We start from the raw sequence: 17,667 nt of genomic DNA on the forward strand, positions 1-17,667 counted from the left end.
CTAAGATCATGGCATCTGGTCCCATCAGTCAGTTCATTTCAGTAGCTCAGTCATGTCCAGCTCTTTGCAATCCCATGGACTGCAGCACACCAGGCCTCCCTATCCATCACCAACTCCTGGAGTCTACTCAAACTCATGTCCATTGAGTCGGTGATGCCATCGAACCATCACATCCTCTGTCGTCCCTGTCTCTGTTGTCTGGTCCCATCACTTCATGGCAAATAGACTGGAAAATAATGGAAACAGTGACAGACTTCATTTTCTTGGGCTCCAAAATCACTGCAGGTGGTGAATGCAGCCATGAAATTAACGGAAACTTGCTTCTTGGAAGAAAAGCTATGACAAATCTAGGGAGCATATTAAAAAGCAGAGACGTTACTTTGCCAACAAAGGTCTGTCTAAGTCAAAGTTATGGTTTTTCCGGTAGCTGTGTATGGATGTGTGAGTTGGACTGTAAAAGCTGAGTGCCAAAGAATTGATGCTTTTGAACTGTGGTGTTGGAGAAGACTCTTGAGAGTCCCTTGGACTGCAAGGAGATCAAACCAGACCATCCTAAAGGAAATCAGTCCTGAATATTCATTGGAAGGACTGATGCTGAAGCTGAAACTCCAAAATTTTGGCCACCTGATGCGAAGAACTGACTCATTGGAAAAGACCCTGATGCTGGGAAAGATTGAAGGTGGGAGGAGAAGGGGATGATAGAGGTTGAGATGTTTGGATGGCTTCACCAACTTGGTGGACATGAGTTTGAGCAAGATCCAGGAGTTGGGTGCTAGACAGGGAAGCCTGGTGTGCTGCAGTTCATGGGTTGCAAAGAGTCGGACATGGCTGTGTGACTGAACTGATCTGAACCTTCTTTCAGGGGCTTCCCTGGTGGCTCAGCAGTAAAGAATCTGCCTGTAATGCAGGAGACCCAAGTTCTGTCCCTGAGTTGGGTAGATCCTCTGGAGGAGGGCATGACAGCCACTCTAGTACTCTTGCCTGGAGAATCCCATAGACAGAGGAGTCTGGCAGGCTGCAGTCCATAGTGTTGCACAGAGTCAAACATGACTGAAGTGACTAGCAGCAGCAGCAACCTTCTTTCAGGATTCCCTCTTGGCTCAGTGCTAAAGAATCCACCTGCAGTGCAGGAGACACAGGAGACATGGGTTCAGTCCTTTGGTTGGGAAGATCCCCTGGAGGAGGAAATGGCAAACCCACTCCAGTATTCTTGCTGGAAATATGCCATGGACAGAGTGGCCTGGTGGGCTACAGTCTGTGGGGTCCCAAAGAGTTGGATGTGACTGAAGCACAACTTTCCTTTAGCTTATTAAATGGTTAATGTATTCTAGATTTTACATTTTTTATGTTTTGAGTAGCAAAAGAAATCCAGCTTTGTTAAGTAAATGGAATGCTCCATAGGCAGGAGCATGTGATTTTTCCTTCAAAGAGAATTCTTCCACATGTATCATCAAAGCAGTATTATTAATATTACTGCTTTCAGCCTGGTCCTGAAGAAAGAGTATCATTAAATTGGGCATTATATTCAGTATTTGTTAAAAATTGGATTTTTACTGAGATTCTGGCACTTTATATTAAAAATTTTCAAAGCTACTTTCCATTCTTCCCTCTCATTTAACTCTCACAACAACTCTGTGAAGTAGGAACCACTGGGATTGTTACTTTCATCTCAGAGATGATGAAACTGGGGCCTGGAAGAGGAGGTAACTGATATTCACTCCATCCTCTTCAAGGGCTTATGATGCACCTGGGCTTTCTGCTGTTTTACATACATATAGCTGGTGTTTACCTGTGGCAGAAAGACAAACACAAGAAACTCCTTCCAGGTTTCTGGAATGTTCTTCTTCAGTTTTAATTTTCTCTGGTTATCTATGTGGGGCTTTGTTACTTTTGACTCCCTTTGTAGTATTTTTGATAGGGGGACAAAGAAACTGGTTCTTCCCCAATTTGTTATTTGCCTTTATTATTTTTATGGAATTTTCTGATTTCTATAATGGCAAAATTACAGATACCTTCTTTTGTGGTTTCTGCCTTTGATTTCCTGGTTAGAAAATTCTCACCTATCCAAAGGCTATATAAACATTTATCTGTTTGTTTCCTGGTACATTTTTATTTTTTTCACATTAGCGCCTTTAATCCAAAGTCAGAAGACAATGGCCTATGGGCTAAATCTGGCCCATTATCTATTTTTGCAAACAAAATTTTATTGAAGCTCAGCCATGCCCATGTGTTTAGGTGTGTTTATGGCTATTTCTTGGTTCCGTGGCAGAGCGGAGCAGTTGCAACAGACACAATTTGGCCTGCAGACCAAAATCTGTTGTTTGGCTCTGAATAGAAAATGTTTGCCAACCCCTTCTTTAGTTCATCTAGAATTTATTTTGATGTAGTGGATAAGTTCATTATCTAATTTCTTTCCAAATGGCTAGTCCATTTTCTCAACAGTATTGATTCAACAATGCAATTATGCTATTCTGAAAAAAGGCCTCCAAATATGTTCATACCCCAATTCCTGGAAGTCATGAAGGTTTGGCAACAGAAACTTTGCAAGTGTGATTAAGTAAAAGATTTTAAAATGGGGAGATTATCTTGGATAATTCAAGTGGGCCCAAGTTAATCACACTGGTCCTTATCAAAGGGATACAGGAGGAGGCAGAGGAGAAGGAGATGCAGTGGTGGAAGCAGAGAGAGGAGTGAGTGTTTGAAGATGAAGGAGGGGCCACAAGCCAAGGGATAGAGGTGGCCACTGGAAGCCAAAAAAGACAAGGAAACAGATTTTCCTCTCAGAGCCTCCAGAAGGAACCAGCTCTGCTTGAATTTTTAACTCAGTGAATCCAGCTTCAGAATTCTAACATCTAGAATCATGAAACAATACGTCTGCTTTGTTTTTTAAGACATTAATTTTGTGGTTAATTTGTTGAATCATTAGGAAACTAATACATTCCTTTATCATAATTTCTTATTTGATACAGATACAAATAACTGTCTTTTATAAATAAAGAGCTTTTAACAACAAATTTAAGTTCTGGTGTTGGGTGTGAATAGACATATCAGTGCAGTTAATGCAAATGACCAGCATGAATTCATGTGGGGCGTGCTTGGGTGTGTTCACAGTGCTGTGTTCACAGGGGAGAGAGATTATGCTTTATTTTTTTGAGTTTTCTCCTACCTTCACCTCATTAGTAATCACAAAAATGCAAAAAAAAGTAAAAATGATTTTTTTTTCCTTAACAATCAATTTGGTCAATATTAAAAAGAAGTAGTAGAATGTCTGAGGGATGGGCATTCATATGTACTGCTAGTGTGTGTAGAGCATGTGCGGTCTTCCTGTGAGACTATTTGGTAATAAAATCAAACAGCTTAAAACTAGGCATTTGCCTTGATATGGCAATGTCACTTTTAGGAGTTTAAAGTAGTGAAATGATCATGAGTATGCCTAAAAATTATGCTCAAGAATGGTCACATCTGCACTATTTATAAAAGGGAAATATTGAGAAAAAACTGAATATGAAAAAATAATGGGTTAGTATTTAAAATAGACATTTAAAAAGTGGTATACTATGATATCATCATGATATTACACAGTATATAATACAAATGAAAGATGCTCCTATTCTATTAAGTGAGAAAATTTAGCAAAATGATATGTACAGAATTCTAGAATTTTTGTTTATACATAATATGAAATGCCAACATACAAATATAGGGAAAGGATAGAAAAGATATATATTAATCTGTTGTAATAACTGGTGATGAATGCCTTTATTGTTGTCTTTTGCTTCTCTGTATTTTTGTGTTAAACATTATATATTTATTGCTTTTCTAAAAGAAATGATGTCATTAAAAATTAGCTGTTTCTTCACTGTTACTCCATTCCATAGCATAATCCATAGCGATGATTATCAAAACAATTGTGTAGAAATATATCTGGGTTTTTATATATATATTATATTTGACCATGAATAGAAGTGGGTGTTAAAGATAAGTGCAGAAGCCTTTAGCTCTGACCAATGGATCATGCCCCTCTAGCTAAAGAACTTTCCACACTATTCTGGAGGGCCTAGGAGGCTCATTTGTTGAACTGGCCTCAAATCCTCACAGGAGCTGGGATCAGTGCTCTAGATATTTCCACTTATCTTACATTATATGATTTCCTTAGCATTTTGAACTTTATCCTTTGATTCTTCTCAGTCACTTTTAAATCGTAGCACCAACAGTAAAGCTCAGATTGGTTAAAAACAAAAGTTAGCCTTTCTTTCATACCTCTAGAAAAGGCCTTCAATCAGAGTAGGGCTCGTTGCACCATCCAGATAACCTTGGTTAGCCTTGATCTAAACCTTTCTACCAAATGAATGGCAGAATTCTTAGCAATGGGAGCAGATGTAGTCCCAGGTCTTGTTCATTGCAGTGCAGAAATGTTTGCTGATCAGCTGTGGTTGGAGCCTGTTGGTCTGCATCTATATAGGATGGCTTAGCCAGTACCACTGGAGATTACAACAAGGCTGCAGAAGGCTTGCAGTGCACACACAGAGTCAAGCTTGCGCAGGATTCCCCTGCCAGGGTTTGCCTTCATCCAAGGGAGAAATCACAGCAAATGTTTCTCAAGGGCAGGAAGAAATGTTCGGTGCAAAATGCCTCATGCCATCTCTTTAGTTTGCCAGATTGTCTTGTTTTAATGCTAATATCACAGTCTTCTAAACAAAAGGGATCTCCTCTAACTCACAGATAGTTTGATTTCAAAGAATTATCATCCTAGTTGGTTGTTTGCAATTTGGAATGCATTTGTTCAAAGTTGGTTGAGATTAACATATACACATTCAGTACAGTTCAGTTCAGTTGCTCAGTCGTGTCCGACTCTTTGCGACCCCATGAATCGCAGCACGCCAGGCCTCCCTGTCCATCACCATCTCCCAGAGTTCACTCAGATTCACATCCATTGAGTCAGTGATGCCATCCAGCCATCTCATCCTCTGTCGTCCCCTTCTCCTCCTGCCCCCAATCCCTCCCAGCATCAGAGTCTTTTCCAATGAGTCAACTCTTCGCATGAGGTGGCCAAAGTACTGGAGTTTCAGCTTCAGCATCATTCCCTCCAAAGAAATCCCAGGGTTGATCTCCTTCAGAATGGACTGGTTGGATCTCCTTGCAGTCCAAGGGACTCTCAAGAGTCTTCTCCAACACCACAGTTCAAAAGCATCAATTCTTCGGCATTCAGCTTTCTTCACAGACCAACTCTCACATCCATACATGACCACTGGAAAAACCATAGCCTTGACTATATGGACCTTTGTTGGCAAAGTAATGTCTCTGCTTTTGAATATGCTGTCTAGGTTGGTCATAACTTTTCTTCCAAGGAGTAAGCGTCTTTTAATTTCATGGCTGCAGTCACCATCTGCAGTGATTTTGGAGCCCCCCAAAATAAAGTCCACCACTGTTTTCCCGTCTATTTCCCATGAAGTGATGGGACCAGAAGCCATGATCTTCGTTTTCTGAATGTTGAGCTTTAAGCCAACTTTTTCACTCTCCTCTTTCACTTTCAGCAAGAAGCTGTTTAGTTCCTCTTCACTTTCTTCCATAAGGGTGGTGTCATCTGCGTATCTGAGGTTATTGATATTTCTCCTGGCAATCTTGATTCCAGCTTATGCTTCTTCCAGCCCAGCGTTTCTCATGATGTACTCTGCATAGAAGTTAAATAAATAGGGTGACAGTATATTGCCTTGACGTCCTCCTTTTCCTATTTGGAACCAGTCTGTTGTTCCATGTCCAGTTCTAACTGTTGCTTCCTGACCTGCATATAGGTTTCTCAAGAGGTATGTCAGGTGCTCTGGTATTCCCATCTCTTTTAGAATTTTCCACAGTTTATTGTGATCCACACAGTGGAAGGCTTTGGCATAGTCAATAAAGCAGAAATAGATGTTTTTCTGGAACTCTCTTGCTTTTTCCATGATCCAGCAGATGTTGGCAATTTGATCTCTGGTTCCTCTGCCTTTTCTAAAACCAGCTTGAACATCAGGAAGTTCACGGTTCACATATTGCTGAAGCCTGGCTTGGAGAATTTTGAGCATTACTTTACTAGCGTGTGAGGAGTGCAATTGTTCGGTAGTTTGAGCATTCTTTGGCATTGTCTTTCTTTGGGATTGGAATGAAAACTGACCTTTTCCAGTCCTGTGGCCACTGCTGAATTTTCCAAATTGCTGGCATACTGAGTGTAGCACTTTCACAGCACCAAGAAAATGCATTGGTCATAGCAAACACCCTCTTCCAACAACACAAGAGAACACTCTACACATGGACATCACCAGATGGTCAACACCGAAATCAGACTGATTATATTCTTTTCAGCCAAAGATGGAGAAGCTCTATACAGTCAACAAAAACAAGACCAGGAGCTGACTGTGGCTCAGATCATGAACTCCTTATTGCCAAATTCAGACTGAAATTGAAGAAAGTAGGGAAAACCACTAGACCATTCAGGTATGACCTAAATCAAATCCCTTATGATTATACAGTGGAAGTGAGAAATAGATTTAAGGGACTAGATCTGATAGATAGAGTGCCTGATGATCTATGGATGGAGGTTTGTGACATTATACAGGAGACAGGGATCAAGACCATCCCCATGGAAAAGAAATGCAAAAAAGCAAAATGGCTGTCTGAGGAGGCCTTACAAATAGCTGTGAAAAGAAGAGAAGCAAAAAGCAAAGGAGAAAAGGAGAGATATAAGCATCTGAATGCAGAGTTCCAAAGAATAGCAAGAAGAGATAAGAAAGCCTTCCTCAGCAATCAATGCAAAGAAATAGAGGAAAACAACAGAATGGGAAAGACTAGAGATCTCTTCAAGAAAATTAGAGATACCAAGGGAACATTTCATGCAAAGATGGGCTCGATAAAGGACAGAAATGGTATGGACCTAAAAGAAGCAGAAGATATTAAGAAGAGGTGGCAAGAATGCACAGAAGAACTGTACAAAAAAGATCTTCATGACCAAGATAATCACGATGGTGTGATCACTCACCTAGAGCCAGATATCCCAGAATGTGAAGTCAAATGGGCCTTAGAAAACATAACTATGAACAAAGCTAGTGGAGGTGATGGAATTCCAGTTGAGCTGTTTCAAATCCTGAAAGATGATGCTGTGAAAGTGCTGCACTCAATATGCCAGCAAATTTGGAAAACTCAGCAGTGGCCACAGGACTGGAAAAGGTACGTAAAATAGGTAATCAACAAGGACCTGCTGTATAGCACAGGGAACTCCACTCATTATTTTGTAATAAACTTTAAAAGAAAATAATCTGAATACAGATGTATATATATGCATAACTGAGTCCCTGTGCTGTACACCTGAAACTAACACAATATTGTAAATCAACTTTCCTCCAATTTTAAAAAGTGCTGTAATGACCCCTCTCGGGTGGGTCCTGCTCACCTTTCCAGGCACATCCCCACTGCCCCTCCTCAGGTCCCCTTCCCTGCCATGCACCTGCGTTCCGGCCTTGCCTCTTCTATGGCGGTTATTTGAATGTGTCCTGTTAGCCCTCACCACTGCACACACTGCCGCCTTTGCCTGGAGGGCTCTGCCCATTTTGTTCTCTGCTCAACTCTGGCTTATCCTTCAAGACCCAGCTCTGTTATCACATCTTCTGGGAAGCATTCCTGGAAACAGCCCCCTCCTCTGTGTGAGTGAGGTGCTCCGTATCTCTTCATTGGTGGACCCTGAGTGTCCTTTTGTCTTAGCACTTAACAGAGTACATTTATGATGTTTTGCCTATTTCCTGTACTGTTTATGGACCCTGGAAGACAGTGACTTTGTTCCCTTTATGTCTTTCTTCCCAGTGCTTCACAGATGTTCATCTACACCAAAGAAAAAATAGCATTCATTGTTTTGCTGTGGATAATGGTGAAGCTGCATCCAGAAATAGGGAAAATAATTTGCATATATTTGAGAAAAACATTTCTAGTCCTTTTGTGAGTTTCTTTATGTTTCGATTATGTTGTGAACATGATTTTCATGAAATGATTCTTTCCTCCCTCCCTCCTCTTTTCCCTTCCTTTCTTTTTCTCTCTCTCTGTTTCCCTCCTCACCCACTCCCTTACTGATCTGGAAAGGTCTTGGCAGTTACTCACTTGGAATAAATTGAAAGATTGAAGTCTTACAAAACAAACGGAAGATAATTAGTGATTTTAAAGTGTGTTAACCCACAATGATGATCTTTCTTTCCATGCCCATTTGGCAGGACGCTTCTCTGGGCTGGTGTAATTATGGATGAATGTGCTGAAGCACTTGAACAATAATTTGTAGGAAATACAATTTTGAGTAAAAGTCATTAGTGGGCATAAATGAATAACTTGTTGGTTAACAGGTCAATGTTGAAAGCCCAAATAGGTTAAACATTGTATTAACTTATAAGTCAAGAGAAACAATCTTTTTTTCTGTAAGCATATGCATAAAATTATTGAGCTTTTTAAACTGTATTTTAATATATTTTTTGATTGTTAAGAATGGAAGAGGGCCACCTGACCTGGGTTTTTGAAGAAAGAACTCTTCTCAAAATTCTGTAATGACCTATATGGGAAAAGAATCTAAAAAAAGAGTGCGTATGGGTATGCTTGCATGTGTGCAAAATTGCTTCAGTCGTGTCTGACTCTTTGTGACCCTATGGACTGTAACCTGCCAGGCTCCTCTGTCCATGGGATTCTCCAGGCAAGAATACTGGAGTGGGCTGCCATGCCCTTCCCCAGGGGATCTTCTTGATCCAGGGATCGAAACTGCATCTCCTGTGTTTTCTGCATTGGCAGGTGGGTTCTTTACCACTAGTGCCACCTGGGAAGCCATGTATTACTAATTCATTTTGCTGTACAGCAGAAACTAACATTTTAAATCAACAATACTCCAATAAAAATTAAAATAGTAAAAAAATTTATCACAAAGAGTTCTGAAAGGTGAAATGACTCACATTTGAAATGTGTACGATGCTGCCTTCATCAGAGAAGTCAGTCAGTCTGCCTTGTACAACTTTTAAATAATATTTATAAGATAAAGGATATACTATTTTGCATATCAAAGCTAATTGGGTACATTAATATACAATTATTTCTAGCGGCTAGAATTCCATTATGTGTCCAGTTCTTTGGTTCTGGATTCAGAGGAGCCAGTTTCAGAACTTGGTGCTGACATCTCCTGCTATGTGATTTTGTCCTCAAAGTATTATTTTAACTTCCTAATCAGTACAGACTGTTAAAAGGACAAACAAAACAAAACCCAGAAAAGCAACAGTTCTTACTTTAGAGTAACACTGATTAGCACAGGTTGGAATTATTCTAAGTTCTCAATAATGTTCATGTTATTTTTCAGCTTTTTACATACATGTTATATATTTACTGAGGTACACTTCTGATGGAAGTTTGTAGGTGATTGTCTGGATGGCAATAATCAAAATAGTTTAAATCTCTATGAGTTGAGTGCTAATCAGACTGCGCTAGAAATTGTGACATTGTCACAATTGTATTACACATTGTGTAAAAGAGACATGATGGAGTGGCCTTGCATTCAAGGTGGGGAGAGAGGTATATGTACCGTAGCAATTACAGAAAAACTTGATATGAAATATGTAGTGCTGACTGTAGGTTGCATCACTCAAGTTTCTCCAGGCTCCCTGAACCCTTGCAGCCTGTAGATATTTGAGTAGTGATAAAAAAGAATATTTCTGCCTGCCTTGACTCTCACAGAGCCTCCAGCCCTTTGTCCCTGCCTGCTTGTTACAGGTGTTCTCATGACAAATATCATCAACTAGTCCATTTTCCTTTTATTTTGGTTTTCTTGATCATTGTCCTCCCTTCAGAAAGGCCCTGGGGCTTCCCTGCTGCCATTGCATTGGGTACCTGCCATGGAAATGCTGAGCACAGGGTGCCAAGGGTGCAGCTTTCATTGCTGCCCAAGTGGGCCAACCCCCAGGTGTGGAAATGTGCTGTGTTCCATGTTGGAACCAAAAGCCACTAGCTTTGTCACTTGGGGTGCCTCCTGACCATCTGATTGCCGAAACTTTGGGGTGCTTGCCTCTCCGTGTTTCGGTCATGATTTTTTCCTCCTTCAGTCTTTACTTCTTGGACAATTATTACACTCAAGACACTGTGATAGACATGATGTGTGTTACTATGACACTGTGCAGATATAGGATAACTTCTGCTGCCATGTTTAATAGGGGAGATGGAAAAGAGCAATAATAGAGGTCAAGCCACATGTGCTAAGGGCTAGAGAGGAGAGGGAGACAGTGATATGATAGATGCTGAGTTTGACCTAGTCTGGAGGTCTCAGAGACTTCTCTGAAGGACCAGGTTGAACATCATTCTGAAGAATGAGACAGTGAATTGATGAAAGAATCCCAAGCAGAGGAGCATCAGGTACAAAGTCTATCTAGAGAGTTCCCTCAGGGTCTTTCTTCAGGTTCAGTCATGGGTCCACGAGAGAAAACCCATGTCTGAGGCACACACCAATGCATCTTTGTCATCCTTGCCCGTCTCTTCCATTTATGCAAAAGAACCCAATCAAATGGCCCACAGACCAGCCAGACATGCTTGGGCATGCCTAGACCCAGATGTACACAAGCCTTTTACTCAATAGGAACCCCCTTCTCACTGTGGGTCTATAGGAGTCAGTGGACATCAGCATGGGCTAAAACGGCTCCTGAAGTCCAATGGGAGAGGTGAGGCTTGAGCTACTCTTAGGAGAACAAGTGGGTTGAAGAAGACTGGGTACCTGGTGGAAGAGACAGAACAGACAGAGGGGTAGAGTCAGGGATGATCTCGTTAAATGAGAAGAGACTGGACTTCCTGGAATGGAGAATTTATTAAGGAGTCAGAGATGATAAAGTGGAGTTTGGTTATGGAGACTCTTGAAGGTCCAGAAGGGAGTTCGGGAATTGGTTGCTGAGTGCTGTAGGCAGATCACTGTTGTTGCTCAGTCACTCAGTTGTGTCTGACTTTGCAACCCCATGGACTGCAGCATGCCAGGCCCCTCAGTCCTTCACTATCTCCTGGAGTTGGCTTAAATTCATGTCCATTGAGTCAGTGATGCCATCTCCTGGAACTTGCTCAAACTCATGCCCATTGAATCAGTGATGCTATCCAGCCATCTCATCGCATCCCATCTTGTATCTAGCCACCCTCTTCTCCTTTTGCCTTCAATGTTTCCCAGCATCAGGGTCTTTTCCAGTGAGTTGGCTCTTTGCATCAGGTGGTCAAAGTATTGGAGCTTCAGCTTCAGCTTCAGCATCAGTCCTTCCATTGAATATTTAGGGTTGATTTCCTTTAGGATTGACTGGTTTGATCTTTTTCTACAAGTGTTTCTCAAGAGTCTTCTCCAGCATCACAGTTTTAAAGCATCAATTCTTCAGGACTCAGCCTTCTTTATGGCCCAGCTCTCACATCTGTAGATAACTACTGGGAAAACCATAGCTTTGAGTATACAGGCCTTTGTTGCAAAGTAATGTCTCTGCTTTTTTAAAGTGTCATCTAGGGTTGTCATAGCTTTCTTTCCAATGGACGAGTGTCTTAATTTCATGGCTACAGTCACCATCAGCAGTGATTTTGGAGCCCAAGAAAATAAAATCTATCACTGCTTCCACATTTTTCCCTTCTATTTGTCATGAAGCAATGGGATTGGATGCCATGATCTTAGTTTTTTGAGTGCTGAATTTTAAGCCAGCTTTTTCACTCTCCTCTTTCATCCTCATCAAGATCCTCTTTAGCTCCTCTTCACTTGAGGTGTCTCATTAGGCAGATACTGCAGATTAATGAACAAACAAGGGAGGTAACTAAAAAAGAACAATGCACAATGGCCAGAGGATTAAAAGTTGTTCATAGAGGATCTAGCTTAGATGATTATTACATTCATTTTGACATTCTCAAGTTTGAGAATATTTGTCTGGGATAGCTCAGTTGGTGAAGAATCTACCGGGTTAGATTCCTGGGTCAGGAAGATCCGCTGGAGAAGGGATAGGTTATCCATTCCAGTATTCTTGAGCTTCCCTTGTGGCTCAGCTGGTAAAGAATCCACCCATAATGCTGAAGACTTGGGTTTGATCCCTGGGTTGGGAAGATTCCCCTGGAGAAGGGAAAGGCTTCCCCCTCAAGTATTCTGGCCTGGAGAATTCCATGGACTTTATAGTTCATGTGGTCACAAAGAGTCAGACATGACTGAGACTTTCACTTTCAAGTTTGAGATGATGGTAATTCATCCAAATATTCATATCTGCTATATAGCTACAGATATGAGGCTGGCACTCATAAAACACCCAGATTGATCTTTTAGTTATACACATAGAGGTGTGCCATTTTTGCAATGAGAGTGAATAAGTTATGAGATAATTTTACTGCTTTCTAGAGGCTCTGTCAACATTTGAAAGGCCTTAAGTTTATATTAATAGTTAAAAAATTCGCTTCAAAGATCCCCTGTGATTTTTTCCATTTATTTTGACTTGACTGTTATTTAGAAGACTGCTTAGTTGAAAAATAACTTTGTTGTGTCAAATTTTGGTTCTGACACATGCAGCTGCTTGTTGATAGGTGCATAGTAGGGTGCTCTTTGCTTATTGATTATTATAAATTATTATTGATCACAGTGTGTAATTGTATTTTGCCATCATATTTTGTCATTGACAGACATTTTTGATGCATGATAGAGATGTTTCTGTGTAGAGTTGGAAGAACAGATTATAGAAATTCACACATATATAAATATGCATATACACTGAAATAGACTTTATTTCATTTATTGTTCCCAAAGGTTAAAACATACAAACAGGAACAAAATTAAAATTATTTTCTTTAGACATGATTTATGTCTTAATTTTCACCTGCTCTATAATTAGAAATTTTGAACTCTGGGAATTTCTTTTTAAGATAAAATTATTGCCCGAGTAAACTTCAGAAATTATATCATTAACCCAGAGACCTTTCTAAGCCTAGAACAACATTACTGGTACAAGTGCCACCACTCCCCAACACAGACAAATAAATAAAGAGGGAAGTTTAAAATAATTTGAAAATGATTTATTGTTGGCCACCTCTGTAGTTAGAGATTCAAATATTATTACTTTAGTTCAACAAGGGAGGACAGGAGGTTGCTGTGGGCTAAAGGTAAATTATGATCTATTGTGAAGGAGGAGGAACTGTACCAAGGAGAGGAGTTGGGAGGAAGCCTTGTGTTTTCTGAGTTACTCCTCCAGATAAAGGCTGGAAAAAAAAAAAAAAAATCTCTTCCTTGACCCTTGTTGAAAAAGGCCAGAGTAAACTACAAGTCTGACTAGTTTACTAGTTTACTTCTTGAATCTTTGCTGGTTAAGGAGCAGCTTATGGTTTGGGGAGGGTCAGATAGTTGCACTGGAGCCTAAACCAAACCAAGTTATTTAGGGTCACACATTCCACTTTTTTTCTGCTCTGCTTAGCCATCCTGTCCCTAGATATACCCCATATTAGAGTAAGAAGGGATTACTTAACACACCAAGATTTAGGTTGACCATTCTGATGCTAATTTTTATTTTTAACTCTATGATCACTATTTGTACAGTGAGTTGAAGTCTTTTTTAAAAAATATAAATCTATTTATTTTAATTGGAGGTTAATTACTTTACAGTATTGTATTGGTTTTGCCATACATCAACATGAATCTGCCACAGGTATACACATGTTCCCCATTCTGAACCCTCCTTTCTCCTCCCTCCCCATACCATCCCTCTGGGTCATCCCAGTGCACCAGCCCTAAGCATCTAGTATCATGCATCGAACCTGGACTGGTGATTCGTTTCATATATGATATTATACATGCTTCAATGTCATTAAGTTTAAAAATTCATAGTCATTGGTTTTAATTTGGAAGAACGAGGTGATAAATTTTATCCTCAAAACAGTGTGATGCAGGGAAGGAAGAGAGAAGACTAAAATATATTGAGGGGTTGTTATGTGGCAAAGTCCAGATTACATGTTTTATAGGTATTGTCTCATCAAATTGTCTTAAACCCCTAGGAGGGAAAGTTTGCTGCTTCTGCTTTCTAACTGAAGAAAGTGAAACCCACCTCTAAGTATATTATCCAAAGGAACATAGTTAGAATATGGCAAGACTGTAATTCAGCATAAATCTAGTATGACTTCAACCCTGTGTTTTTCACCCCATACCATTCTCTGTCTTGAATTATTGTCACCATGCAACAGACAGGAAAACTAATATCCAAAAAGGTCATATAGTGATATCACCTTTGGTGATAGCAGTGATGCTTACAGAACCTGAAGCTTGATTTCCCAGATTCTTTTTTCACTAAAGTCTTTGGCTGAATAACGTCACATTCATATTAAGTTTTAAAAATGTCTAAAGGCAAGTTTCCCTTGGACTTGCTTTAGGTTCTCTCCCAGAAGTAGTGGTCACCCATCTTCGAGCAGCTGCCAACGCCCATGACACAGTGTTGGCGCTGGAAGATGCTGTCGATTGGCACGCTGGGGACGAAGTCCTTGTCATCAGCGGGATGGGTGCTGAAGGTGCCAAGCCTAAGGAAGAGATTGTCACCGTGGAGACTGCGCATAGCACAGACCTCCAGCTGAGGTCACCCTTGAGGTACTGCATGTCAGCTTGGTTCCATTTAGATGCAAGATGAGGTCTTAACTGTGTTGGTGACCAGCACAGCTGGTCAGAAGACATTTGTTTGTCTTTCAATAATATCATTTACATTAAACCACAGTAGACATTTTGGCAAGAAAATTACAAAATGTGAGATATTTGGAATATTTAGACGTCTTAAATAAGTTTCTCTTATAAGACACTAGAACTCTTGTCTTTTTGTAGATGGTCACTGCAATAGTCAGCATAGTTCCTAATTCTCGCACACGTGTGCCTATTTTTCACTCTTCTGTGTCTGAGTTTCTAAAGAAATAGAGTCCCAGATGGAGGATTAGGCTAATTTAGTGGCTTACTATTCATTATAAGACTTGGAGTGTTATTTTCAGATTTCTTTTTTTTTTTTTTTTTCTTTGCAGATATTCTCACAACTCCACAGAGAATTGGGTGGCTGGAGAACACCATGTTTTAAAGGTCATGCTGGTTCTACTCAGCAGGAGTATTACCATACAGGGAAATCTCACTGATGAGAGAGTGCAGTTCCTTGCTTCATGCCAGGGGGCCAGTGCTTCAGAAGGTAGAGACCGATTTGTTGGGAAGTCTATAATGGGTGAGAAACAATGTTCTTACTGTTCAATGATATGTGGTATGGCTGACTTCTTTCAATTAGTGTGTTCCTAATACAGTAAGTCCCCTGCAAACAAACGAGTTATCTTCTGAGAGCATGTTTGTAAGTCCAGTTTGTAAGTTCAACAAAGCTGGCCTACATACTCAAGTAACACAATCGGCTTATAGTACTGTACTATAATAGGTTCATAATACATTTCATATAAGTAATACATAAAAAAAGCAAGCAACCCCCCCAAAAATAAAGAACATTTTAAATCTTCCAGTAAGGTACCTTGAAAAGTACAGTAGTACAGTAAAAGCGCTGGCATATAGGGGCTGGCATCTAGTGAACAGGCAAGAGCTACTGATTGGAGGAGAGAGAGGACTTGGAAGATGGTAAAGGAGAAGGATCATTAGCAACAGGAGACGGAGCGCAAGCTGCGGTTTCACTCATGCCTGACATTGACAGAATGCACGTTTGAATCTTTGAAAGTTTGAAACTTGAAGGTATGAATGTAGGGGACCTACTGTGTTCTGTAGATTTCAGAATGCTCTTGATAAATCATCATTTCCTCTCCTGCCCTCAACCCCCTTGTGAAAGAGACAGGCAACAGTATCTGCTTGAGAAATTAATGATTTCTTGGGAGAAAAAAATATTCCTGTTATATAATAAAATCTGGAGAGTTGAATTAAATTTTCAGGTCAGAGGTTATAATGAAACTGATTCCCATCCTTCTCTACAATTCTCAGGAAAAGTGCTTAATGCCAGAGTCAGCAATACAGGCAGCATGTTCTAATGAGGTAGACTTGGAAGGCTCTTCCCTCCCCGTACCATTCCCACTTTTGGAGTTTGTTTTCTGAGTGAAACTACCACATACTTTAAGTAAGTGGTTGAAAAAGTCAATCTATCTTCGAGAAGAATAACAGGCACTGAATCACACTGATGTACCTATTAAACATCTATTTCAGGGATGGTTAGTTTAGTAGGTTATGTTTTGGTTTCCCAGGCTGTAGATTATGAGGCTTTCACATGTTGGGAAGACATCATTTGTCAACTTTGGTCCAGAATGGTGTGGATGTCAAGGATGACTCCCAGGCATGAGCTCTGGATGGATGAGGAGGCTATTTATTGAGATGGGAAGGGAAACAGGTTTGGGGGGTGGGAAGGTAGAGATCATGAGTTTAATTTTGTACATGTTGAGATGCCAGGCCAGGATGTGACTGGAGATGTCTGGAGCCTGGAAGAAATGTCAAGTCCGGAGTTAAAGATTTGAGCCATGTCTATGTATAGAGGCCTGTGGGCATAATCTTGGTATATGGATGGGTAAGAGGGACTTTGACCCTGCCCCCCACTCCCTAGTCATCTAGTTCACAATTGTGTCATTCTGATAGAAAAAAAAAAGTTTTCATCCAGTGGGCTGGAATGCAGTGACTGCCAAATTCAACATTTCTGCTAAGCTGGCACCTGCAGTCAATTACAGACTCTCTTGGTAATTCTCATACAGGTATTCTCAGATCGTATTGTGCAAAACATGGCATTTAATCAGGCTCCAAGAGAGATCATGCCTCTAGGTTTGGGCCATTATAAATCTGTTGTCTCCTAATGAAAAAAATAATCCCTAGTTCTACCACAACTCTTAAATATGACTAAAAAATTCCAAAAATAAAACAAAATTCATAGACATTCATTTAAAAAATAACTTATCATTCACCTCTTCTTTTTATGGAGCTCAAATATGGGAACAAAGTAGCCAAAAACCATACCAAGAGGCCTAGATGCTGGAAAATATTGTGGCTCACTGGCATACATGGTTAAAATGGTGATAAAATGTACAAATACCAAACACCTCTTTATTCACCTCTAATATGTTCATTCTCATCACTTCATGGCAAATAGATTGGGAAACAATGGAAACAGTGAGAGACTTTATTTTGGGGGGCTCCAAAATCACTGCAGATGGTGACTGCAGGAATTAAATTAAAAGACCCTTGCTCCTTGGAAGAAAAGCTATGACCAACATAGACAGCATATTAAAAAGCAGAGACATTACTTTGCCAACAAAGGTCCATCTAGTCAAAGCTATGGTTTTTCCAGTAGTCATATATGAATGTGAGTAGCACTGTAAAGAAAGCTGAGTGCCAAAGAATTGATTCTTTTGAACTGTGATGTTGGAGAAGACTCTTGACAGTCCCTTGGACTGCAAAGAGATCCAACCAGTCCATCCTAAAGAAAATCAGTCCTGAAAATTCACTGGAAGGACTGAAGCTGAAGCTTCAATACTTTGGCCACCTGATGTGAGGAACTGACTCATTGGAAAAGACCCTGATGCTGAGAAAGATTAAAGGCAGGAGGAGAAGGGGATGACCGAGGATGAGATGGCTGGATGGCATCACCGACTTGATGGACATGAGTTTGAGTAAGCTCCAGGAGTTGGTGATGGACAGGAAGCCTGATGAGCTGC

At 40.3% G+C, this 17,667-nt stretch overlaps 1 protein-coding gene across 1 annotated transcript in view; it reads left to right on the forward strand.

The window, feature by feature from the left end:
• The window catches only part of PKHD1 (polycystic kidney and hepatic disease 1 (autosomal recessive)), a 450,125-nt gene that overhangs the window by 163,299 nt on the left and 269,159 nt on the right, over positions 1-17,667 (forward strand). The window contains exons 38-39 of the mRNA XM_018039183.1: positions 14,386-14,596; positions 15,016-15,173. Of these exons, the coding sequence (XP_017894672.1) occupies positions 14,386-14,596; positions 15,016-15,173 (369 nt within the window). The remainder of the gene's footprint in view (positions 1-14,385; positions 14,597-15,015; positions 15,174-17,667) is intronic.

Source organism: Capra hircus, chromosome 23 (assembly GCF_001704415.2).
Source record: "Capra hircus breed San Clemente chromosome 23, ASM170441v1, whole genome shotgun sequence".
Lineage (NCBI taxonomy): Eukaryota > Metazoa > Chordata > Mammalia > Artiodactyla > Bovidae > Capra > Capra hircus.